General features: G+C 51.2%; 2 protein-coding genes across 9 annotated transcripts in view; both read right to left on the reverse strand.

The window, feature by feature from the left end:
• SLC38A8 (solute carrier family 38 member 8) overlaps positions 1–8,866 on the reverse strand; it is a 55,899-nt gene extending 47,033 nt beyond the window's left edge. The window contains exons 1-3 of one of the 2 annotated variants that reach the window (XM_027977675.3): positions 4,873–8,866; positions 3,111–3,258; positions 2,576–2,766 (exon numbers count right to left, since the gene is read on the reverse strand). In XM_027977675.3, coding sequence (XP_027833476.2) covers positions 2,576–2,766; positions 3,111–3,216 — 297 coding nt within the window. In that variant the 5' untranslated portion in view covers positions 3,217–3,258; positions 4,873–8,866. Of the gene's footprint in view, positions 1–2,575; positions 2,767–3,110; positions 3,347–4,872 lie in introns of those variants that run through there. The other variant, XM_060397882.1, reaches the window with a different exon arrangement.
• Positions 8,867–10,247: 1,381 nt separating this feature from the next.
• The window catches only part of MBTPS1 (membrane bound transcription factor peptidase, site 1), a 45,165-nt gene continuing 28,772 nt past the window's right edge, over positions 10,248–26,640 (reverse strand). For all 7 annotated transcript variants that reach the window (XM_027977676.2, XM_042231505.1, XM_027977677.2 and 4 more), the window contains 11 exons: positions 23,881–24,069; positions 23,495–23,667; positions 22,925–23,040; positions 22,198–22,354; positions 21,381–21,505; positions 20,615–20,692; positions 17,885–18,025; positions 15,955–16,086; positions 15,074–15,200; positions 11,919–12,049; positions 10,248–11,046 (listed from right to left, as the gene is read on the reverse strand). In XM_027977676.2, coding sequence (XP_027833477.1) covers positions 10,850–11,046; positions 11,919–12,049; positions 15,074–15,200; positions 15,955–16,086; positions 17,885–18,025; positions 20,615–20,692; positions 21,381–21,505; positions 22,198–22,354; positions 22,925–23,040; positions 23,495–23,667; positions 23,881–24,069 — 1,566 coding nt within the window. In that variant the 3' untranslated portion in view covers positions 10,248–10,849. The remainder of the gene's footprint in view (positions 11,047–11,918; positions 12,050–15,073; positions 15,201–15,954; positions 16,087–17,884; positions 18,026–20,614; positions 20,693–21,380; positions 21,506–22,197; positions 22,355–22,924; positions 23,041–23,494; positions 23,668–23,880; positions 24,070–26,640) is intronic.

The following is a 26,640-nucleotide window of genomic DNA, read 5'->3' on the forward strand; positions in this document are numbered from 1 at the left end:
GGAAAGCTAGGCTGGCCCCTTCAGACCCGGTTCATGCCCTGACTGCAGGCTTGTTACTACTCCAGGAGCCTGAGGGCAACATCTAAGTGGACCGAGTCAGAGAAACTTAGTTTAGAGCCAGGAAGAACACGCATGCTTCCTCCCACCCCTGGACTTCTGTCCAAGATGGCTCCTCTGCCTGGAACTCCCTCCTGCCTCCACCACTGCCCCTCACCTGGGGATGGGCATCCCTACTTCCCAACCCTGCCCCCCAAGGTCACCTCCTCCAGGAAGCCTCCCCACACTTCACCCCTGAGCTGGATTCAACCTTCTCTGTTTCAGGCTCTGGCAGAACCATGCCTTTTATGGGCACAATTATTCTTATGGTGGGTTGAATCCCCTCAAAAGTCTCATCTCCAGAACCTGTGAAAGCAGCTTAGTGGCACCCGTCTTTGCAGGCACAGATAATGAAGATGAAAGGGGTCTTCACAGGTTAAAATTAAGGACCTTGAGATGAGGTCGCTCTGGATGATCCAAGTGGGCCTCAAAGCCAATGACGTCCTCATAAGAGACAGAAAAGGAGGAGACGCAGAGGAGTGGCCAACTGACGACGCAGCCACAAGCGAAGGAACAGCTGGAGCCCCCAGGAGCTGGAGAGGTAGGAAGGACCTTTTGCTGGAATCTTTAAGGGAACACGACTCTGCTACACTGGAATTCGGGCTTGAGGCCTCCAGGACTGGGACAGCATACACTTCAGCATACACTTGTTTTACGCTGCTCAGTTTGTGGTCCTTGGGTCCAGGGGCCCAGTGCATACAGTGTGGCGATCATCACCAGACTCTAAGCTCCATGGAGACCGGGGTCGTGTCTTTTTGCTTATGTTCAGCCCCCAGGAGAGCATCCAGTACATAGCAGGCACTGGTAAATATTTTGGACAAAAGGAAGCGAAGGGGGTCAGACTGAGCCTCAGCCAGTGAAGGTGAGTCTCTGCTAACGCAGTGAGCTGACCACACAGGACTGACCACACTCTGACCACACTCGAGAGGGTCCCTGAGCCTCTGAGCAGCCAGTAGGCAAAAGCCCCTGGCCAGGCTGCCTCTCTCTTTGCAGCTGAGGAAGATCCAGGCTCATTAATTTCATTAATCCTCCAAAGCTAATGGAGCCATGAGAGACCTAAAATCTCATACCACGAGCCTCCCAGTGGCAGGGATATTTAAATATTCCGCCAACCCGAGTCGGGGCAGAACTATCTGGTGAAGAGGGAGAGACAGGAAATGGGGTGGGGGAAGGGTGAGCTGCTCGCCAGCCTGACTTTCTCCCTTGTGGGGAGTTTCCACTGATTCCTATTTGGGGTCCCCTTTCCTCAAGTCTGCCTGCTCAGGGCAGGAGCTTTAGACCATCCCGGGCCAACGGCAAGCCACCCCAGCAGCATCCATGTCACCAGGGAGGCCCACCAGCACAGAGTCAGCATCTGCGGGCCTGGAGGCGCTGGGAGACCCCACACGGAGCCTGGGGAGCGAGTTGCCGCTGCCCGTCTGCCTCAGCCCAGCCTGCTGCCCTCTGACTGGCCAGACCCCCACGCCGGCCCCACCTGCTCTGTCGCTGACCCTCTGTGGCTGGAGACTGGGCTCCCTGTCCGGGGAACAGCAAACACAGCCTTGTTGCCCATCACATGCACCCACACAAGCTGGGGCTCAGTGCCGCCTCGGAGGGGGCTTCTCAGCTTCCACCACCCCCAAAGGGGTCACAACCGCCTCCCCAGCACCACTGCCCACCACCTCATTCGACTTCCTGAATCTTATCCAAGCTCCCCGTTAGAGCAAGCTTTAGGAGGACAGAGCCTGCACGGTCCAAACAGGCGCTGGGCCAGCGTGGGGGCGGCACAGGCTACTGGACACCACACAGGGTGGTATTTGGCAGCTTCCAGAAGGATCAGAAAGGCCCAACGGAGTCCTTATCAGCAGCTGCCAGGGAAAAGCCTTTGACATGATGCCCGTCAAAGAGCTCACCAGGAAACGCCTGATTCCTATCAGCTAATAAAATGAAGCTGTGCTAACCAGCAGCTCTTCTCCACTGAGGATGGTCAGCCCCTAGAACTTTCTGGAAAGGGAGAGAGTTTAGGCTCCACACGCAGCAGTGGCCAAACACCCCTGACACTGCACAGGCTGGGGGCTTACGGCAAGTCAGTCCTGCTCTGCCCACAGGATTTGGGCTTTAGTTGTGGAGCGCAGACCAGCCGCCAAGAGAAGGCAGGCAGTGGCTCAGCTCATCATAGGCCGGGTTCACAGGCTGCTGGTGCTGCGAGCACAGCTCCATCTGCCCTCCCCCACTCCTTCCCCCAACCCCCACCTGGCTGCGTGGACCTCAGCTCCGAGGATGCTCACGGCTCAGGTCTGCAGGTTTACACTGGGATTTTTCTTTCTCCCCCATGAGCTGAGAGGGACAAAAAAACAAAACACAGGAGTAATTTTGCAGACAGGCAGCTCTGCAGAAGCAATGCCTAGGGTTCCGCCTGGAAAAATAAACTTCAGCTCCTACCTGCTCCCAGAGACCACCCTCCCCAACCCCGCCCCGTGAAACAGCCTACACAGCTTACCAGCTCCACGAGGAAAGCGGGGGCCACTCCCCCAGCCTTATGGAAGGCCCATGGAAAGTTGAGTAGGCCAGCGCCCAGCGCGGACTTCAGAAGGATGAAGACGGCACCCAGCGAAGACAGGCCAGGGCCGGAGGTCATGGGAACCGGCTTTTCTGAAAGGCCTCCGCCTCCTGGGGTCTGCCCCTCCATGGCTGGAAGGAGAGTGGGGAGGGGGGTCATCTCGAGACCTCCGGCTGGGAGGGGTCCTTTCCTCCACTGAGCCAGGGCATCCATCGCAACCACCAGCCCTCGTACGCTTTTGGAGCCTCTGATCCCCTTTCCAGAGCCTTACACACCCACCTGCCCTATAACACCTGGTCCTCATGCTTTCCCCTCAACAAATGTTTCCCCCCAACTTTTACCCCTGTTCATCAGCACTCCTGCCCTTCCACTCAACTCAAGGCCACCGAGGCTGCCCCCTCCCCTTTCTCTTCCAACCCCCAAACTTCTTCTCCCTCTATCACCCATCCCCCTGCCTCCAGCACCCAGTCCTTACCACCTAGTCCAGTCTTCACGGAGACCAGCAGTCCTGGGCCATTGGGGATGGGGTTCAGGCTCACTCCAGAGGACCCAGAGGGGTGGGCAAATGAGTCAGGAATCATGGGGGACCCTAGAGAGCACCAGTGGGGGTCAAAACCCCGAACCTAGGAGGATAGGACCAAGAGGTCAGGCCATCCGTCCCAAGAACTCGTAGCTTCTGAGGCTGCTGGTCTGAGCCGGGGAGGAGGGAAGGCTTAAGACGCGCCGGGGCGGGGCTTTCCCTGAGCCCTGGGTCAGGGGAGCTGGCTGATCTCACCCAGCGACCTGAGCCGGGGCCCAACACCTCCTCCCAGGACACTTCTCCAGGCCCCCTTCTGTTACCTGCTAGGGGCGCCATGCCTGGCTGTCCAGCTACAGAAAGGGGTTTGTCTGCCCTCCTCGCGGGGGGCTGGAGATTCATGTAGGCAAAGGCCCAGGAGCTTCACCGGGTGGCTCCCCAGACTAATGAGCCCTCCAATCACCTGGAGGTAGGTTAAGAGGCCAGCGCCAACCCGCCCATCCTGGATGGAGCTGAGATCCCACACTGCTCACCAGCTCTGGGGAGCTGCGTGCTGGGGGTCCCTGGACCACATTTTGAGTAGAGGCCACCTCTCCAACCTGATACAGTCAGCTTAGATACAGACAGAATACTGGAAACGGTTCCAATCTAGAAAACATGGGTCTTGAATTCGGAGGTGAACTGGCACTCAGACTCAAATCCCCTCGAGAGTGTGTTAAATCACAGACCGTGGGGTCCCTCCATGGCGTTGCTGACTCGGGGGTCCGGAGGCCCTTCCTGGGAACTGCTGCTTTAAGTTAAACATCTTCAGCACCTCCCTCAAGTCCAAGTGTCTGCAGAGACCAGCACCAAAGGCATGTCTCACATGGGCTCGAGCCCACGACGGTGCCCCCTTGCTGCAGCGGCATCGCTTGGTCTGCTGAGTGGCGGGTGAGTCTGCAGGTGCCAGGGGATGGGAGCCAGAGCCGGCCGGCATCTGGGCCCGTAGAGCGGTGGCCCCCACGTGAGCAGATACACCGGGACCCGGGCCTTGCAGGGCGTGCTGGACGGCTCCCGGAGTCCTCTCGCCCAACCCCGAGGGCAGTCACCAGGGCCTGTACGGAGCAGGGCTCCCCTGAGGTGGGGCAAGTGGCTCGAAACGTGACCACTGACCAGTGCCAGAGCTGGGAATCAGCCATGAGTGTCCCCTCAAAGCCAACAGTGTCACATTGCCACCCCCTCGTCCCTGTCCGGATTCCAAAGGTGCCCAAATGGGAACGGATGAGCAAGGGCAAGGATGAATGGGAGAGTGGTGCGGGGGGAGGGGGAGAGGCAGGGGTGCCCAGTCTGTCCAGAAATCACATGGCTCAGCCCTCCCCCACCGCAAGCCCAGGCAGTGAGGATCAAGGGCCCTCACAGCGGCCTGGCTTTGTACTCCTTCCTTAATCTGGGCTCTGGGCTCCAGGGAACTTCCCTGTCCTGCCTGGGCCCCTCATTAGCTGCCCATTAATGTGCATGACTTAGAAATTGGCCACTGGGTTGTGAAATTCCACTCAATGGGGAAAGCCTCTTAATTCTGAAGGGCTTTGATATGCCCTCTGCAGAATCCCAGGGCTTCGTGATCTTTCCCGGGGAGGAGAGGCGCCCCTGGGCCCGTCTGTGTGGGCGGGCGGCTCTGGTGGCACATGGGGCTCAGTCCAGCACCCCACACATGGCCCCACATTGCCCCCCAGGGGAGTACCTGGCCAGGGACTTGCCCAGGTCCCTCCTTCCCATTTCCACAGGTACTGGTCACCTGGGAGGTTGTGAACTTCACGGAGAAAGTGACTTCAGCTCATTTCCACGAACTTTTGTGCTCATACCCTTCAGAAAGTTCTGGAAGACAGATGGGCAGGTCTCAGGAAACTAAGGGCCTGGGGCTGTGATCCACACCTCACAGAGGTCACCTGCAGACTGGTGGGAACAGCACCACCTATCCTGAGAACAGGGACACAGGAGAGCGCAGAGGGCAGAGAGACAAGGCTGACAGAAGCAGAGGGTGGATTGCTGCACACTGGAGGTGAGGAGGGGGCGGCTCGAGAAGCTGGGACAGGCCAGGAAGCCAATTCTGCCCTGGAGCCCTCCTAGGGAAGCAGCTGCATTTTAGCTCCATGAAGCTGATCTGGACTTACAACCTCTAGGACTGCAGGGAATAAACGTGCTGTCTCAGTGCTTCCTGGTAACTTGTGGCAGCAGCAGCGGGAAATAGACACACCCAGCACCACGAGTCCTGAGGCTTGGCACCTCTCAGGGCTGGAGGCCCGTGGTCCACCCCCCACCCCGGCTCTGGGCCTTGTCTAAGTAGCAGGTCAGAGACGGGGGGCTTCCAGGTGACACTCAGCCCAGAGCACAGGCCTCACTCTCCCCTCCCACTATGAAAGGGATGGACCCCTGACTTACAATCTGGAGGCCCGCTCTGGCTAAAGGAAAACTGCAGCTTAGCATTCGAAAGTGAGAAAGTATCTTCAAACAGCCTTAATATTGACCTTCCTCCACCCACCACATCCATAGGAAGAGTCCTCAGGTGTCGGCAGCCAGACCTGAGGCTGAGTCACAGGGCAGTGGGCAGGTGCCCAGCCCTCAGTTCAGTTCAGTCGCTCAGTCATGTCCCAACTCTTTGCGACCCCATGGACGGCAGCGCACCAGGCCTCCCTGTCCATCACCAACTCCCAGAGTTGACTCAAACTCATGTCCATTGAATTGGTGATGCCATCCAACCATCTCATCCTCTGTCATCCCCTTCTCCTGTCTTCAGTCTTTCCCAGCATCGGAGTCTTTTCCAATGAGTCAGTTTTTCGCATCAGGTGGTGGCCAAAGTATTGCCATGTCAGTTTCAGCATCAGTCCTTCCAATGAATATTCAGGACTGGTTTCTTTTAGGATTGACTGGGTTGATCTCCTTGCAGTCCAAGGGACTCTCAAGAGTCTTCTCCAACACCACAGTTCAAAAGCATCAATTCTTTGGCGCTCAGCTTTCTTTATAGTCCAGCTCTCACATCCATACATGACTGCTGGAAAAAATTAGCTTTGACTAGATGGACCTTTGTTGGCAAAGTAATGTCTCTGCTTTTTAATATGCTATCTAGGTTGGTCAGTTTTTCTTCCAAGGAGCAAGGGTCTCTTAATTTCATGGCTTCAGTCACCATTTGCAGTGATTTTGGAGTCCAAAAATATAAAGTCTATCACTGTTTCCACTGTTTCTGCATCTATTTGCCGTGAAGTGATGGGACCAGATGCCATGATCTTAGTTTTCTGAATGTTGAGTTTAAGCCAATTTTTTCACTCTCCTCTTTCACTTGTATTAAGAGGCTCTTTAGTTCTTCTTCACTCTTCCTACTGTAAGGGTGGTGTCATCTGCGTATCTTAGGTTATTGATATTTCTCCCAGCAATCTTGATTCCAGCTTGTGCTTCATCCAGCCTGGCATTTTGCATGATGTACTCTGCATGTAAGTTAAATGAGCAGGGTGACAATATACAGCCTTGACGTACTCCTTTCCCAATTTGGAACCAGTCTGTTGTTCCATGTGGAACAGTTCTAATTGTTGCTTCTTGACCTGCATACAGATTTCTCAGGAGGCAGGTCAGGTGATCTGGTATTCCCATCTCTTGAAGAATTTTCCAGTTTGTTGTGATCCACACAAAGGCTTTGGTGTAGTCAATAAAGCAGAAGTAGATGGTTTTCTGTAACTCGTTTTTTTGATGATCCAATGGATGTTGGTAATTTGATCTCTGGTTCTTCTGCCCTTTCTAAATCCAGCTTGAACATCTGAAGCCTGGCTTGGAGAATTTTGAGCATTACTCTGCTAGTGTGTGAGATGAGTGCAATTGTGAGGTAGTTTGAACATTCTTTGGCATTGCTTTTCTTTGGGATTGGAATGAAAACTGACCTTTTCCAGTCCTGTGGCCTCTGACAAGTTTTCCAAATTTGTTGGCATATTGGGTGCAGCACTTTCACAGCATCATGTTTTAGGATTTGAAATAGCTCAACTGGAATTCCATCACCTCCACTAGCTTTGTTCATAGTGATGCTTTCTAAGGCCCACTTGACTTTACATTTCAGGATGTCTGGCTCTAGGTGAGTGATCACACCACCGTGGTCAGACATGGACACATGTCTGTGTCCCTGTTTACCTTAGGGAGCCTTTAGAGCAGATTTCTAGGCTCTTTCCAAGGAGCATATGATTCAGTAAGTCTAGAGCAAGGCACAGGGATCTCTGCATGCACTGTCCTCATGTCACCAGCAAATTAAACCAACATCCTATTATAGTAACATCCTCTTAATGGCACCACCCATCGGGGAAAAAAAACCTGAGTTTTTTCCTCTGGAAACTTCTTCTTACTCTACATGTGACAGTCCTTAACTCACTTCATCTTGGAGTAGCATGATGAAGTAGCACCCCAAGTATTACCAGCAAGCAGGCAGCCTTCCCACCATCAGAAGCAATCTGGCACTGGGGGCTCAGAGCTCAAGCCTAGGCCAGATCTGGGTTGGAAGTCTGGGCCCCCTCAGCTGAGAAATGGTGGTTGGGGTATCACAGGATGACTGAGACTACCCCCCCGCCCAAGCCCAGGCCCCTTAATGCATGCAAAACATCCCCAAGGCTAGGCCAGCGATGCGCTCAGCAGAGGCAGCACCACTGTTCCAGGTGGGCTCACTGAGCACAGCCTTGATCTGGTGGGAGGTCCTCAGGGTCCTTGCGGCCGGGCACCAGAGGCTAGGTGTGTGCAGGGAAGACCCCAGACCGGTGTGCCAACACAGGGAAGGGCTGAGGGTGGGAAGACTAAGCAGTAGGGCTAAGGAAACCCTGCTCACCCCACTTCTGGCCCCTCTCCACAGTCAGGATACTGCCTGGCTGGGTGAGCATGGTTAGGGACCAGCCCTGGGGCCAACCTCCATGCTTAGCCTCTGGGAGACCCTAGGGCCCTCGAGGATTCCCAGGCCTATCTATAGTTGTGCTGGGGCAGCTGCTCCTGCTTTTGGTTTTTAAGACACGGAGGCATTCCCTAGAACAATGAGAGTCCACTCCAGGCAAACATGGGACTCTTTGAAGCAGTGAGTAGGCCTTGGGCACATCTGTCACCAGGCAGAGACCCGCCGTTAGCCAGAGGACATAACCGAGCGCTGCCTCTGCGTCAGGCCCAGGGCTGGATGACGCCAGACAAGGCCCACTGGCTGGAAGTGGCCGGTCTGAGTCTACAGCCAGGGCCCTGGCACATTCCTCCCAGGTGGGCCTGGTGTCCCACAGCCCCCGACAGGTCTCCCCCTAGGACAGGGAGGCACAGAGCAGGTGCCACCGAGTGGTCCTGCAGGGACTCTCCCCCACCATCTGTGCACGCTCACCCTGCTAAAGCCCCCTCTCCAGCTCCGTTCTCCAGGCTCCTTCGCCTGTAACGTCCACATTCTCGGGGGCAGGAGAACTGGGGGAATGGGAGAGCTCTGCAGGGCCCTCAGCAATGCCTCTAAGTCCTCAAAGCAACAGCAGCCGCAGAACACGGTTCAAAGCTGCCAGGTTACCACCGTGACCTGCCACGGGAGACACATGGCAGGGAGAGTTGGGCGTTGGTGGCTGCTCCCTCATCCCTCGTCCGGGGTCCCTCTCTCCCCAGGACCTCAACCACACCCTGACCCCACGTGGCCTCTGCTCTTTCCCGTCAGTCTGTCCTCACCTGTCATCTGAAAGCTGATGTCTGGGCCAGCTGAAGAACAGAAAACAGACTATACAGGCAGGGGTTAAAAACTAACAGGCTGCCCTGGATGAGGCTATGGTTTCTTAGAAATTGACCCTGACAGATAAAATGAACTTCATCAAACTGAAAAACTCAGGCCCAAAAAGATACCATTAGGAAAGTAAAAAGATAACTGACAGAATGAGAGAAACTATTTTCAAGTCATGTATCTCATCAGGGACTTTCATCTGAAACATATAAAGAACTCTTACAAGTCAACGATAAAGACAACTCAAAAAATGAAACTGAATGGACATTTCTCCAAAGACAGAAAAACGGCCGATGAACACATGAAAAAATGCTCAGCAACACTAATCTTTAGGGAAGTGCAAGTCGAACCACAGGGAGACATCAGTTCACATCCCCTGGGGTGCAGCTGTCAAAAAGCTGGGTAATAGCACGTGTTGGAGAGAAGGTAAAGCTGTGGCCCTCATCCACTGTTGGCAGGAACTACTGATAAAATAGCGAAGCTTTGGAAAGAGAGCTTGGTGGTTCCTCAAAAAATGAAGCATAAAGCTACAGGATTTTACTCTTAGGTGTCATCCCAACAGGAATGGAAACTTATGTCCACACCAAAAATGGTACCCGCATGGTCAAAGCAAGACTGTTCACAACAGATAAAAAGTGGAAGCAGCTCAGAGGTCCGTCAAGTGAGGATAAACAAACTAAGACCTGTCCACATGACAGTGTTACTGAGGTCTAGGAAGGAGTGAAGTACTGAGCCAGCCATGACATGGACAGACCACTAAAACACGCTCTGTGGAAGCAGCTAGTCCCCAAAGGCCATGTATTACACGGTGCTGCTTACATGCAACGTTCAGAACAGGCGAATTCAGAGAGACAGCACATCAGAGCCAGCCTGGGGCAGTGGGGGAGAAGATAGAGGCTGACTTGCTGCTGTGTACGAGGTTTCTTTTGGAGGTGATGAAAATGTTCTGGAATTACAGCAAGGATGGTGCACAAACTTGTGAATATACTAAAACCCACAGAACTATACACTTTTAAACAGAGAATTTTGTAGTGGTGAATTATATCTCAAGAAAATTCAGTAGGCTGATTCAGAACCCATTCCAGGCTGTCATTAGGAGAAAGGGACAGGTGGGCCAGGGACCACTTACACATCGCTTCTTAGCTTCATGCATGCACGCGTGCATGTTCAGTCATGTCCGACTCTGCAACCCCATAGACTGCAGCCCGCCAGGCCCCTCTGTGTATGGGACTTCCCAGGCAAGAAGATTGGAGTGGGCCGCCATTCCCTCCCTCCATGGGATCTTCCCAACCCAGGGATCAAACCCATGTCTCCTGCGTTGGCAGGCAGATGCTTTACCACTGAGCCACGTGGGAAGCCCCTTAGCTTCATACAGGTAATGCATATTTATTGAAAATTTTCTTCACCGACAATGGTGAAATCAAGACCCAAATTACAAAACATGATGGCAGTTGATACTTATAAAAATAAAGCGAAGGGCTATGTTTCACAGATTTGTGCAAGTTTCTTTCAAATCTCAGTCTGTCCTTTCATCAAAAAGGAGATCGCAGCATCTGTGTTAGTCCTCATGATGAAATAGTAAAAAACTGCATTCCATTGACAAAAAAAATAGCTTTGCTTCCAAACAGCACAAGTCTTTAAAGTGACTTTTCCCCAACAATAAATATAGAAAATAGCCTTTATGGAGCACGTCTGGCTTGGTCAGAGCTGCTTCCTCCCCGAAAGCCTTTAGACGTCGTCTTAGTCTTTGGTGCATGGGCAGCTGGCGAGGTCTGACTCCAGTCTGCCCTTCGGGGCCCTCCAGTGGCCCCAGCCCCGTGCAGCACAGGCTCTCAGCTACTGCAAACGCCCAGCTGAAGGCTTGAGCCCTTTCGAGCCGGGGCCCCTCAGACCCCACGGCTCCACCTGCCCCGTGGCTGCCCGCGAAGGTGCTCCCCGGCTCTCACGGCCGGCTGGGTGGACATCACACCGAGGGGGCCTTTGGAGGGTGAACCTGCTGCACGAGCTGTGGGCGTTTCACCCTGGGCTTCCTCCGCTTCGGCCTGCTCTTAGCCTTGTTGATCTGCACCACGAAGAAGGCCAAGACCACCATGGCTCCCAGGAAGGCGAAAACGGGAATGGTCTGGCCCACCTCTTGGTTGTAGCGGCCGGGCATGATCCCTGCACGACAGTGGGAAGATGGTCAGTCTGACGGCTGCAACCAGCTGGGCTCGTAGTGACCCAGAGCAAGGAGGAGAGAAAAGTGCAGGCCAGCAGGGAGGTGAGGACAGCTGGCCTCACCGCTGGGAAGGCCTCCGACAGGTGAGACTTGTGGTGGGCACCTGAGCGTGGCCGCTGGTGGACCCTGGGGTTCATGCTGCCATCAGCTCTGTAAGTGGACAATGCCAGGGTTCCAGAACACAGGGCTGGACCACATGGGACAGGGTACCCCTTCCTGATCCCTGGAGTTTTTCTGGGTAATTCCTAGAACCAGGAGAAATGCCCCCAGGAAGCTATAAAGTCATGTAAGAGCATAGCGATTTCCAGAGCAGAAGAGGGGCCCACACTCTGCCAGAATGACTTGATCCCATCGTCCCAAATAAAGGACTACCTGCCCCCGACAGCCTAGCCAGGCCAAAGCCATATCAGGGTTGGGGGCGAGGGAGGGACATCTGATGTCACTTGGGGGAAGGGACACCCCCAAAATTAACTGGGCATCCCAGGTTAGGGAAGTCCCATCCCAGGCGGGCTGGGGCAAAGAATCGGTGGAGATGTCTGGGTTGAGGGTTCAGAGTCAGGCTGTGACAGACGAACATCATAAAATAAATTTAGATTTGAAAATTCAGATAGGATTTTCTAAGAGGCCACAGTGTGTTGATCCTTTAGGTCTGCTCTGGCCTTGTGATTTGTACCAGGAAGAAAACCTGGACCACTGCTGCTCCCAGGAAGGCAAAGACAGGAACAGCCTGGCCCACCTCCTGGGCAAAAGGGAGAGGCTCTTTTGAATAAACCATAGGATGACTCAGCCCCACAATAAAGCACCTAGAACTGACCTCCAGGAATGTCCCAGGCTCCACTCTCTCCAGGAGACAAGGGCCTCACTTGAGGGCGATTCGATCGGAAGTTGGGCAATACCACTTTGTCCAGGTCAATGGAGAGCAACTTCTGGTGTTTCCAAAGGTTACTTCAGGAAAACAGATTCAAACAAAATAAACATAAGCAACTGTACTGACCCCAGGCAACTGAGCCAATTCCTAAGAAACAGAAAGTGATTTAAACAGAAACGTGAACTGACGTCCCATCTATGTCTATCTAAACACAACTGTGGACAACTGAGAGGCACTTCCAGGCCCCCCGACGAGGACGTCAGATTGAGACCTTATGCACGAGATGCTTCTAGAGGGTCTATAACACCACCAACACGAGACTGTCTTGGCTTCAACCAGGAACACGACCCAGCAGAAAATGAGGAAACTACACGTGACCTCTGAAGGAGCTGGTGGACAGCGGCAGTGGACACAGCCTGGCTGGAAGGACCAGTTTCTGCCATGGGACAGCAGAGCCATGGGCACCTACTGTGATGTGGCAAAGGGGGCAGACCTGGCGCTGGGAGCCAGCTGTCACCTTGGTCCTCAAGGACACCACTCGCAGGAGGGAGAACGAGGCAGACACACAAGTAACCGAGCAGTGGACAGAAACACGGGAATAAAGGAGTGGGCATGGGCCTTGCCTGAGGGCTCAGGATGATGAAGGGAACACATGTGCTTTGCAAAATGCACTGGACTCGTTTCGACTGCATCATTACTCTCAGTACTAACTCTGAGATCGGAAGCACATGTAACTGAGGAAGAGAGGCTGGTACACGGCCAAGAGCAGCGTGGGAAGACACAGAGATGAGAGCAAAAGTGCAGACGGAAAATCTGAAGACCATTCTGGCTAAAACAAGGGAAGAGAATAAAATATGCTTGCAATTATGAATTCCCCACTCTGCTTTTTATTCATGTGGACCTTGCTGGCCCATCTCTTACTTTGGCCAAGTGAGAGCAGAGAGCTGAGTTCTAGCAGCACTCAAGAGGCAGGTCAGTGGGCAGCCGGGAGATGCCGGCTCCGTGAAGAGGCTTTCTGATAAGCTGCTATCGGGCACTTCCAGCTGGGCAACTGCTTGGACTATAACCTGCTCTATTTTATATTTCACTTTGCTTTTCAGTTTAATCAGTCTGGAAATTAAACTGACAATGCTAAGTTATGGAATTGACGTATTTAAGCTTTATAACCCTGCAGGTGAATATACATGGGGATGTCTTTTAATGCTCACAGTGCTCTCCTGTTCTGGAATTTAATTAACCCCCAGTGACCCTTTCTTGCTGAGCAGTCGGGGTGACAGAGCTTCACACTATCATTTGAGAATTCCACAATGTCCTGACAGGAGGACAGGTTAGCCTCACGTGGGGCTCCTCATAGGTCTGCCCTACAGCCACTGGTAGTATGGACGCCCGACACCCGGGAACAACACCGGGAACTGCGTCCCGGTTTCAAGGACGGAGTGAACACCTGCACTCAGCACTAGGCTGACAGACCCTGACCTTTGCAGGGCTGACTGGGGCACTCTGACATTGTTTTGCATCTCCTCAGAGATTCAGAATCTAGACCCAGATCTAGGTCGCTGAGGACTGAGAACAATTTCCAGCAAGAAGTGAGATAAAAGGGGGGTCTGGTGGGTGTTTTGGGAAGAAGGAATTCCAGAGAGCGACAGTGAAAATAAAACTCTAGGGGCTGCACAGCAGCAGCACCCTGATGGGCCAGGCTGGTACGTGACGGGCTGTCTGATGGACACACAGATATAGGACACTGTCACCTGTTCTCAGAGCCCTGAGCAGTACCATGGAGAAGAAGTGGGTTTCAAGAACCTTTGCTGACAGTGACTGTCCACTGAGTGTGAACTGCTGACAACGGCTGGAATTAAAGTCTGGTTTGAATGTTTGGATAATGATAGGTTATAAATAAATGAGATATAAAAATGGAATCTTATCAGAAAATTTTAAATGATGGCATGTTAACTGGAATGGAAAAGTACTCAGTAATTAAAGTTTCAGGAAGAAACTGCTGACGAGGAGACGACGTGATGAATCTCCAATGCCGTTTCCTATTGAGCATGTTCTAAAGATGACATGGTGAGTGAGAGGTGTACTCAGGGCTTCTGTTCATGACGACAGTCAAGCACAGGAAGCTTCTAGGCCTTCTGCAGGCATCTCCCTCCTCGTGGTTCACCGTGTAGATGACAGTCCCCATGCCCTGCCACACACACCCCAACACTGTACATGCTGAGACCCAAGCAAAGTGGGCAGCTGGTAGGGGAGAGAAGGCAGGAGCCCCCGGAGGGGAAATGGCTGCGTGTGTGGGGTGTGCTGCCCATGAGGGAGACAGTGGCTGGCAGCTGCCCAGAGGAGGAGGAGCCGTGGGGGTCGGGGGGCCTCCCACAGCCATGCCCAGAATATGGGGCCCTGCATCACTGTATTAGGACTGCAATCCTCCTCACCACAGCAGGATCTCCTGCTGGGGCCAGAGATGCCAAAGAGAGAAACGGGAGAGGAGCGATCCAAAGAAAACAGGAACCAGTGGAGTGAGTTGGCTCTTCTGCCTGAACAGAGAAACAGCACAGATCACTCAATTTTGGCTTCTAAAAGGAACTGACACAAACGAAGAGCTTGAGCTTGACAGCCAGACGGAGAAGCAGGCAGGTCAATGTCTGGGCCTGGCACAGTCTGAGGTCACTTTACCAGGGACAACACCCAGCATGGGGTGAGGGCATAAATGTGACTCCAGGTCACCCCAGCGGGACACAGGAAGACCCCGTCTGTATTCCAGAATCAACACCGCACACAGGCGTACTCAACTCCCAAATCTCCAGCTTAAGGAGTCAGAGCGACCCTTCCAGGGACATGATGTCAGATCACAGCTTTTCAAGCAAAAACCAAGCAAACTTCACCAGAAGGCTAATTACCAGAGCTCTTTTTATGCATAATACCACTAGGGTGCGTGATTCTAAAGGTCAACACGGGGGCTCGCTAATTTAAAAACCATCACAAATGACAAGCTAGATTGGATTATTCGATAATGATGTCAGTAAAATTCCATTCTCTCCTATTAAAAAAGAAGCAATGAATCATGAATCCAGCAGAAGAAGTGGAAAAGCACAGGAGACACCAACCTGGGAGCCGTCTCGTTTAAAGGCTGTGGCTTGGCCCACGACAGGTGTGGACAGGCTGGCAGCGCACGTGGCTCAGGGCCTCCAAGCCGGGCCTCCAGGACCTTGGAGTACCGGTGCAGGTGGTTCCCTGGGCAGCACCCACCGACAGGCCATCATTGTTAGGAGGCAGGGGAAAAAGAGACTTCGTTAGTTGTTGCTTCCTCTAAAGTGGCCACACTGCACGCACAGCAGCAGCCGGGCCCCCTCATGCCCGTAATCACACATACGTGCCTACACTCAAGCAGTCTAACCTGTAGATACGCTTCATGGAAACAGCATCTCTTCAAATATTTAATGCTCAGACCAAAAAGAAAATCTCCATTTTCAAAATTCCAAATTCCTTTTATTTCTCAGATCCGTGCTGCCCCTTACTGTAGCCATTGCCCACACATGGCTACTGAGCAACTGAAAGGCTAGGTGCCACACATTTAAATAATAATATTCTGGGGACTGGGGCTGTACAGTTTTATCACAAGAAACTTCTCGTTTCTTTTTACTTCTTAAATGAGGTCAGTGGGAAGGTCAGAACTACACCGGCTCACACCACGCGTCCAAGGACAGTCTGGGAGGCGGGGCTCAGGCTGTGAGGGCTCGCAGACCGGGCTCCGCTGAGTGGCCCGCTGCTGGGGGACCTGGGCCCATCTCTTTCATGGACTTGGAAGAAGTATCTGCTTTCCAGGTTCTAAGAGGACTCAGAGAGTAGTCCCTGTGAAGCCACCCTGGCCCAGCACCTGGTACCTAGTGACTGTGCAGACCTGCTGACTACTCCTCCCCAGAGCCCCGAAGCCACGTCGTTTCAAGTGAGTCTGCACCCCGGAACCCCCACCTCCGAGGCCGCTCACCTTCCATCCTCTCCGGGGCTGCCGAGCCTGCTCCGCTGGGGGGGCGCTGCCGAGCCCCTGAATGGCTGAGGCTGGGGGGCGTCACCCCATACGACGTGAACTGCAGGAGCGCATCCAGGAGCCAGAAGCAGTCTGCAGGGTAAACAGCACACTGCTTAGGAAGTCGACAGTTTAAAGCAGCCTCTACAGGAAACCTAAAGTGAGCCCCGAACAAGGGGGAAATGGGGCAGGGAAAGATCAGGCCCCAGCACGGCCCCGCGTGAGACGCTCATGTCACCTTGGTCATCGGCTGCTCACAGGGCCTCCTTTCAAGGCCCCAGGCTCAGCCGGGCTGGCCCACAGGCTCGGGGCTGCACGCGGTGCCCAGGCACCCCCCGGCTCTGATGAGGACGGGTGGGGCCCCTACAGGGACAGCAGGGCCACACGGCAGCACGGGAAGAAGTGCTGCTTCAGAACGGGGGGCCTGCCGAGGCGGGGGGGGAGAGTGAGGAGCTGACCCCGGCCAGCGCCCGCAGGCTGTCCTGGAGGAGGGGAGAGCCTAGATCTCAGGCGAGGGCGGAGCCAGGACCACCACGTACATCCGGAGAGGTGGGCTCAAGGTCAGTGCAAGTGCAGTCTAGTGGTTTGGGCTGCCCTGAGTTGGTGGCCCCAGCCACCAAGTAGGAAGACAGTTCTCTGGGGGATGTCACTGCGAGTCCTGTGCCAGGCTGTGCTTAACAACCCCCTCGTGGGGCCAAGTGGATGGACTTTCCTCTCAGGAGACCGAGGAGCTGCACTGGCTAAACCTGGACCATTGCCCCCACCAGCTTCTCCCCGCAGCTGCCATGTCCCCCAAAACCAGCACAGACAGGAGGCGGCTCACAGAAAGGAGGGGATGGCAGGAAGCGCCTGTCCCCCAACAGAGCTCGAGTCAAGTGCTCATGGCCTAGAAAGCTCCTCCAGGTAGCTACAGGGAGTGTGGGACAGGACAGGCCCCCAACCACTGACAGGGCCAATAAAGATGCTTCCCAAGACCTCAGGTCTGCAATGACAGTCTCTACAGAAATAAAACATTAATCTTCTTTCAACTATAACTTTAACCTTCACTTTTGATTTTTATTAAAAAAAAACAACAACAACAATATTCTAATGCTTTACGTGAAATGCTAGGAATGCAGTTACTTAACCTTCACATCACAGAGAGGGCACAGGGAGAGACAGGGGGAGAGGGGCACCCCAGGCAGGAGGCCAGCTATGCTCAAGCCACATTGCCCCCTCCCATGAAGCCTGGTCACCACCTGCCCATGACGACACGCCTCCCCCTGCTCCCCTGCCCCCGAAGACTAGTTTCTAGTTCTGGTCTTATCATCTCCCCTCAGCAGAGATGGAACACTGGCACCCATCCACCCCTCCTTTACAAAGCAAGAGAAACACAAGTCTGTGTCCAAGCTCATCCTTCAAATGTGAAGGACTCATCAAGAGATGCTGGAAAAGAGGGGTGCTAAAGAGGGGTTCTAAGGACTAGGTGCCTCCTCTCTGCCACCCCCTCACACCCGACAATGATACCACACACCCCTCACAACAGCCAAAACTCCAAGGTCTGGCATGAGGGCCAAGTGCTGGGCCCACATGAAAGGGGTGGTCAGATCCAAGAGGGGACCTGCAGAGTAGTGCCAGGGACACAGATGCCAGACAGGGAGTCAGGGAGGGCAGAGACAGGTAAACAGCCTCCCACCCACACATGGTGGGTCTGCCATCTGCCAGCCTCTCTGGAAGGCCACAAAGTTTTGTTTTGCTTATTAAACGCGTCTGGCCCAAAATACCTACCGAAACATCCCGAGCAGCCTCTACCTGTTCACCAGCACCTCATGGGGGCCTGTTCCGGGACCAGGACAGAAAGTGGGAACGTCATGGCCACCGAGCCCACCCGCTCAGCAGCACCACCGCTCACCCTTCTGCCGGTGACTGTCGTCCAAGCAGTTGGAGTCTCCGTACAGCACGACACGGCCGCCACCCTCAGCTGGGAGCTGGTATAGCCCCAAAATGGGGACGTTTTCGACCACCACCGTTTCCTGCTTCAAGACCTCTAGTCCTGAAACAACACAACAAAACAGGACTGAGAACTTCCGCGAGGAAATGAAGCACTTCCCAGCTGCCCCTTAACTTGACATTTAGTCCACATGATAAAACAGAAGGAAAAAAAAATCACAGTAAGATCTAACACGCAGTCACAACAGTGCAAACTTTTAGGAGAAGAAAATGTATAAAGTGCCACTAATTTGGGTTGTAGCAAAATTCGCACCTGTGTGTGTATGTATATTCCCATAATCCTCCTTTCCCATTTTCACCTGAAATGGTGATACATGGTATTCACAGTTTTAAAGGCATCACTTCTCTCTTTTCATCCCCCAAGCACAAATTTTTGTCCCTTCTTATTATGCTAAGAGGCTATGTCTTCAGACTACATACACACAAGGGGCAGTGCCCCCTCAACACACAGGTACCTATGCACACAGTTATACACACTAACGCCCAGGCTTCACGTTTAGTAACAAAAGCTACAACAATGACACTCATCTTTAGAACACATGCCCACATGTTTCTGATTTAAGGTATGTTACATGAACCTCACAAACACAGCACAAATGCTCCAACAGCAGAGCTATCTCGCCTCTGCCCAAACCGACGACAATTCACAACATCAACTGAACCAGGACGACCCTGCACAGACGCCACGGCAGCTGCTGCCAGTGGCACGAGCTCATAAGCAGAGCCTCGGCCCCTGAAGCAAACGCAGCCGCACACCGAGATGACGCACGCTGGCACCCAGCGCCTACCGCGCCGGTCACTCTAGAACATATGGCTACAGGAGCACAGCTTCCTACGCTCCGCGTATAAGCCCCAGGAACCCCGCGGAAGGGAGACAGGCTTTTCTTTGTCAGAGGGAGAGACAGGGCAGTGAAACACACGAAGCAGGGGAAGTGCAGCCTGGCCTCAGGGTCTGACAAGAGTTTCGTCTCCGACAACAAGGTCCTTTTTGATCCAGCATAACCCAGATTTTTAAATTCCTATTTTGTACCCGCAAGATTATTCAAGCAACCTAAAGCCTGTTTGGAAATAAAAAGCCCTTTAAAAAGGATTCCAAGGTAATTAATCTTTATTTTCAGACCAGCAGAACACCAAAGTAAAGTATGCACCCTTAACCTACTTCCTCTCCCCGCAAAACGAAGAGCTACCAGACGGCAAGAGGCTACCAAGGAGTCCACGGCCTTCACCTGGGGGTGGAGGGGGTATCCAGAAGCGACACGGCCTGGTGAACAACAGAGCTCAGAAAGAATCACTAAGACACAGTACAGTGTGCCAGGGGAGACTGGGAAGACACGATCATACACGTGCTTAAAAGTTAAAACATAATCTTACGAACACAGAACTCCTCACTGACGGACTTTTCCTTGACTGGATGGAAGGAGCCCCTTCCAGACAACACAGAAGTAATTTCACCCTGCAAATGCAAACCCACGAGCGAGAAATCCTGACTTGTCATTTTCTATTAATGAAACTGTCCCTGACTTCAACCACAGAAAACGACAAACATCACAATAAAGGGGGCCTGCCATTCTGAAACACGAGAGAAACATCAACCTGCACGAGGACATGGATCCAGTCGGCAAGTGCCCATCATGCGGCCATGCAATAACCTCGCAGGGGAGAGACGCACGGTGCGGACCCCAGCTCGGGAGCGCAGGGCTGTAGGACGCCCACCCTGGGCAGGACAGGGGCGGTGGCGCCTGCAGGAAGGGCAGAGGCGCCCAGGCTCCCCAGCTCCCTGCACCCTGTCTGCTCTGTGAGCCGAGCACAGTCACAGCACCGACGCTGGGGACACAGCATGGCTGACCTTCCAGGGTTAGAAAAGAGCAACTGAAAGCAAAGACCTTTCCTCCCTTCTAATTCTTCAGAGAATCTTAGGAGATGACTTTGTATTACAATATTCTTTATCTTCACATAGTTAAGACATTCAAAACAGTCAACATTTCTCTAAAATTTTAATCACCTGGCAATCACAGGGGAACAATTCATAAACAGTAACAAAAATTTCAAGCAACTTTGAAGGTAGTTTAAAAAAAACACAAAAAACCCTTACCAATACCCTCTTCTCCTATAGGAAAGTCAACTTACTTTGCAGTGCTCACTACCCACGTATTCTAATTACCAGCAAAAGACGGTTGAACCTTCCTAGGTACCTCCAGAATCATCACACAGACGTCTTACCTGAAGTACCATACAAACACTGTGATGAATTTTTTAAAAATCCAAGCTGCTAATGGAGAATGGACTTCTTTTCTGGTGATGAAAATGTTCTGGGACTAGGTGGTGGTGATGACTGCACAACTTGTGAATATACAAAAAAATCACTGAACTGTAGACCTTAAAAGAGCGAGTGTTATGGTAGGTGCACGCAACGCATGCTAAGTCGTTTTAGTTGTGTCCAACTCTTTGCGACTCCATGGACTGTAACCCGCCAGGCTCCTCTGTCCATGGTGTTTTCCAGGCAAGAAAACTAGAGTGAGTTGCCATGCCCTCCTCCATATGGTAGGTGATTTACATGTAATAAAACTGTGATTAAAAATTAAGAAGAAAGAAAAAGGGAAACCAAAAAGCATATGAATAGCATATTCCGTACCTTGGTCCTTAAATGTCTGTGTTATCACGATGCCATCTTCTGGAAATTTAGCAATGCTGCACCCTGACGCGTAATACACTAGAATAAACAGCCATTCAGTTAGAACCTGGAAACACTGAAGGCATTCAGCAGCAGCTGTTCATTCACCTGGATGCACGTTTTAGACATTATGTATTTACTAAAACCATTCCTGATCTTAAGAGAGGAGCTACTATTATTGGCTGGTCACACAAACTACAAGTAATAATCTCAAAACTAAAGCTAAATCATGCTATTAATCTAAGGTTTCTGGGCAGATAAAGAAATCGGAGCTGTCAGACTCGGGACAACCTAAGTCAGGAAGAGCAGTTAGTGAATAACGCTCAAGACGCTGTTTCAGAAACTAGTCACCAGAACGAAGGGCGACAGTGGGGTACTACTCAAGTGAGGTATGCAATGTTATTTCATAAACAGAATTTCATAAATGATCAGGGACCTGCGGAGTGTTTCTTATTTGGGAATATACAGAACACAAAGAACCAAAACTAGGAATGCTGACAGGAGGTATTTCATCCCACAAATCTGGACAAAGACTAGGGGGAGCACCCAAAACTGCAGGTGTCTCTGTGCAGACACTGCTCAGTTCTCTCCACAGGTCTTGCATATTTAGGTGACAGCTCATTATTTTCTCTCTCTCTGAAAAACTCAAGACTTCAAAGACGCACGGCATCTGCTAGCCCACCTCTGGGAACGACAAGACCTACTAAAAGCAAACACAAAACCTTACTGTCATGGTTCGCCAAGGTAAAGTCCCCCTCATACAGGCCATCGCTGAACGCCATGTTCCAGACTGACAGCAGCTCGTTCAGGGCTGGGACATTGGCCCCTCCGGTGTCCGGCATCCACCACTGCCTATGACAGGGACAGGGCCTTCGTGAGGCACTTGAGGCATCCCACAAACCCATCATATTTTGTTAGAAAACCGATTTCTCCCACCAGAGGCCACTCCACCCACACTAGGCTTCACCTAAAATTAACTGTCCAGGTTTGAGTAACAGCACAATGTAAATGCTCCAACCAGGATACAGGATAAACCGAAGCCCAATTTATTTCATGAAATGCACCACATTTAACATAAACACATGCATATAAAGCCTAGACCTTGAGAGGGTCAGTGAAGGAAGAAGGAAGCTTATGAAGTTCAAGTCACAGACTCCGAAGAAAGAACATGTATCATAAGGATGAGACATTCATAATACACTGGAAATTTGTCATCCATAACCAATCTACTGCAAGGTTTCTTTAAATAACAGTTCTTTTGGTGCATTTAAACATATACAGTAAACGAGAGATGGAAGAACAGAAAACAATAAACAGAAAATTAAGGCTCCAGTGTCTAAAGATCAACAAAAATAATGAACCCTTTCAACTAGTACTTGGTTCAATGAGCAGCTGACTTTCAAGAACATCTCTGCCAAAGGAGAGCTTGCCCTAACCAGGAGTCTGAACCTGCTTGATGGCCAGAAAGGTCATCACTCTAGGTCTCTGCTGGGTGGGATTAAATTCCTATAAAGTCAAATTTCTTATCCAATTCGTGTCAGTACCTCGTGTTTTCATCATAAAACTTGACTTTCCTCATCACGGACGTGTTGTACCAGTCACTGAAGACAATGAGTGAGAGGCCGTTGTCCACATCCCTCCGCAGCTTGGCCACCTCCTCCGGGAAGTACTCTTCCTCACTGTCCACCATGAGCAACGTTCCTGAGGGACAGGGGTGAGAACGGTCATCTCACCATTTCAGACATATGGTTTTACACTGGCCTCAGTATCTCCAGTTACTGGCTTCTAATATTTTGTCCTGTGCCTCTATTCCACGTCAGAAGGGGGTGTAAAAGATTAAGTATCAGGGTCCGAAAGCACGTGGACACTGGCCAGTTATGGCCTGTTTCACTGGTGATGACCTACATGAGGATATTTCACTTACTCAAAAAGAAGCAAAATTCTGTGCTAGAATTTCTTTGATTAAAAAAAAAAAAAAAATCAACTTATTGACCAGAAGCGATTAATATGTATTTTGTTACTCGAACATTACCAACCGGAATCTTTCAATTTTCACTTACATAACAAATCATAGGCCACAGGCGTTACTTTCTGCAAAAATCACCCAGTCAATAATGTTGATGCCAATATAACGAAACTGTACCAACGTCCTTGTCCCCAGTGATCCTGAGAGTTTCACATTTCAGCTGAACGTCAGGAGCACAGACCCTAGCCTGCCCTCACCCATCCTCAGCCAAGCGGGGCAGCCTGCCAGCACCTCGAATTGCTCACCGTACTGATTAGCATCAAAACACGTGAAGGGGGAGCCAAGGACTTCGACGAAGTAGCCCATGCTCCTCAGGTGCTGGTACATGTCCCTGAAGTTGGTGTGGATGTGGTCACCGTTCCTGAAACAGAGGAAGCCCAGCACTAACCATCCTAGTCCTTCCACGGATTGAAGGCCACATGGCCGCGGGGTTCACTTCCAAAGGAGCAGCTTCACTGCCCAGTGGGCTGGTCCACTGGCACAAAAGCCAGCCTTTCAGAGCAGCTCGCCCTGGGCTGCATATAAAGTAGTGATAACGGGAAATTACCCACATAGCACAGACATGGAGAGAAAACGAAGAAGACATAGCCAAAGACATGTTTTGTAAAGTGCACCAAAGCATCACTTTAGTGGTGGCACAGATGTAAAAGGCCAGCAAGCAGCCAGCTGTGCTGCACAAACTCAGCATGGGCAAGCAGAGATGCTAGCAGTGAATCGTGGCAGCCACATAGGCAGCCTTACATGCCTGCCACGGGTCACCCTCCCTTCCACCCCAGCCTGGCCAGGGAAGGACAGGGCAGGGGTGATGGGCTCACCAGTCCAGAGGGTCGTTCTTCATCCTCAGGTTGTCCCGGGGGAAATAGCCGGGCGGGTAGCGCAGGTTGTGGTACTGGTCCCAGAGGACGCGCTTGCTCCGAGGAGGGGCGGGGATGATCTTCACCTTGATCGGCAGCTTCACTGTGGACGTCTGTTCTGCACCACTGTTTGACTGAAGGAAGAGAAGAGTTCTGAAAAGCCCCTTCTGCTCAGAAGAAACATTTTATGCCAGAAACGTGGCACGAAACAGCCCACAGCCTCTTCACCGTGCAGGTCATGCCCCCAGGTGCTCGCCAGGCCGGGACCCACATGGCCTGTGTCTCATACCCGAGTGCCCGGCGCTCAGCCCACGGCCACCTTCCCAACAGCCCCCAGGCACACGTACGTCCACCTCTGCCGGGGAAGCCACGGTGACCATGACGTGCCCCTGTGCAACGCCTTCCCAGGAGGCGGCCTTCTTGGTGACAGAGATGGAAATGGCCAGGTAGCCAGACCAGGGCCACAGCACTGAGGAGTAAGAGAAAGCGACCTCGATGTTGTCTCCGTGCTGTGGTAAGTAGGGCTGCCACTCGGGCTGCAGGAGGAAGAGGCAGAGGCCTGGGTGAGAAGCTCGGTTCCCAACTTACCAACGTCGGTGTCTGAGAAACACTCCACTGAACAGGCGAAATGCAATGTACACAGACACTGAGCAGCCTGTAACCAAGGCCGCCCAGGCAGGGTCTGGACCATCATCCACTAGAAAAGCCTAGAAACACTATTTTTGACAAAACACTTGTTTTGACAAACTTCAGTTTTAAAGAAAAATTTCCTCCCCTCCAAGCTTTAACAAAGGAAGGGGTGGGGACACACATGGTTTGACAAAGAACTTGTTTCTGACAGATAATCAACATAAAAGAAAATGCTCAAATGTAGGGTTAGATCTTGGCTGTGTGCTTGAAGAACCAAACTACTTAAAGGAATAAAATAATAAAAAAGATACAGATGTAAATCGTGACCAATCAGATTCCAAGGCCAGTGACTGGGCAGGCAGGGGGCCCAGGAGCCCCAAAGAGAGCTGGCCACGCTGTGAAGGAGACCACCCACCAGGCTCTCCAGGCTCGAGGAAGAAGGGAAGCCTGAAAGGGGAGACAGACAGTGGCTCTCACAATGAACCATTCAAGCTAACTCCCTCACAAGCCAGAGAACAGTCATATACTTCCCAGGAGGGTAAGCATATTAAAAAAAAAAAAAAAAAAACATGAAAAAGAAGAAAAATATTCATGGGATACAGTATCACAGACAATGAGAAAGGACAGGGATTCTGAATAAGTTATTTTGAGACTGCTGGTTAACAACTGAGAAAAAAATGAATTCTCATCCATCTCATCAGATTGACTCAATACAGATGAAAACATTAAATATTTAATAAGCATAAAAGAAAAGTGAGTCAAAAATAAAACTGAAATTTTCTTGTATTTCTGGAGAGATGAGTTTCTAGTTTTTGAAACAGAAATAATCATAAAAGATGAAAATAACATCTACATGAAAAAGTGAAACCTTTACCACACCACCCCTTTACCCCAAATTTTTAAGCCATTTCTAATATTAAAGAGACAAAACCCCAGCAACTTCGGCAATCCTTCAGCATGACACGCAACACTGGTGTGAAGATGACAAGGACAACCTAGACTCTAATGAAAAATGGGTCAAGAAATGAAAAGCTAATTCACATAAGAGAAACAGAGTCAAATATGCAGGTCCCCACCTCATCAATAACCAAAAAAGCACACATTAAACAAGGTACCCGCCATCCCCTGTAGAGCTGAAGTTATACGACGAAACACATAAATACGAAAGGTTCATCAACTGACAATGCCGGGTCCATCCACACAGGAAGGCACGGAAAGGAGTGAAGCACTGATACACACTGCGGTGGGGATGGGCCTCTGTTAAAGACACTGCACTCAGTCAGAGAGGCCAGTCACAAAGACCACGAAATGTATGATTCCGTCCACAGGAACCGTCCAGAAAAGGTAACTCCATGGAGACAAAGTGCATTAGGAGTTGTCAGGGTCTGAGGCGGAGGCAATGGGAAGTGTTAACAAGGGTCTCTCCTTCGAGTGATGAAAATGTTCCAGAATTACACAGTATGAGACAACATAACTACTTGTGAATATAGCAATAACCACTGAAATGCACAATTTAAAAGGGTAGCATTTCATGGCATGTGAATTTTATCTCGGCTTTTTAAACTTTCATGCAATTGGGAAACAAGAATGTACCACTAGACACCCCCACTCTGTACACCATCAGTGGCAGCCTCAGGTGATGGACCTCTTCTGGAAACCATTTGGTATTATGTCCCAAGAGCCACAGTAACATTCATGTCCTCTTACTTGGAATTCTAACCCAGGGAAATTATGTTAAGAATGTAATTCAGAACAAAAGAAAACCAAATATACAAAGATATTCAGTGAGGTATTTACAGGTGAAACCACCTTGTTCAAGTAAGAATAGTAAGCAAATTATGACTTAGCAGTTCCATATAATATTGAACAACCATTAACATTAGCACTTATATATAATAATATTTTCAAATGCTTTAATGTGAAAATTGAAAAAGAAAAAAGACTAAATTTTTGCCTACCCACACAAAGATAACTAAAAATATCCTTTTCAGATAAAGGATAGAAAAGATTCTTTTTTTTTTTTTCCCTCCCAGGCAACTGACTTTTATTAATCTCACAAAATCAAAAGAAATGTACTGTCTGGGGATTTCCCGGGCAGTCCAGTGGTTAGGACTGTGCTTCCACTGCAGGGAGCTTGGGTTCAACTCCTGGTCAGAGAACTAAGACCCTACATGACACACTGTGGCCAAAAAGTAACAAAAAGAATTTAAAAAAAAGAAAAAAGTACTTTCTGTGACAGATTCATGAAAAGTAAAATCCTGCCATCGAGACATTCCACACCAATCCTGGTGGCCCAGTGGTTAAAAATCTGCCTGCCAGTGCAGGGGACACAGGTTCCAATCCTGGTCTGAGACGTTTCCATGTGCCTCAGGGTACTTAGGCCCGCGTGCCACAACTACTGAAGCCCACGTGCACTGGAGCCTGCGCTCTGCAACAGGAGAAGCCGCCGAAATGAGAAGCCTGCACACTGCAACTCG

The sequence above is a fragment of the Ovis aries genome, chromosome 14 (assembly GCF_016772045.2).
Source record: "Ovis aries strain OAR_USU_Benz2616 breed Rambouillet chromosome 14, ARS-UI_Ramb_v3.0, whole genome shotgun sequence".
Classification (NCBI taxonomy): domain Eukaryota; kingdom Metazoa; phylum Chordata; class Mammalia; order Artiodactyla; family Bovidae; genus Ovis; species Ovis aries.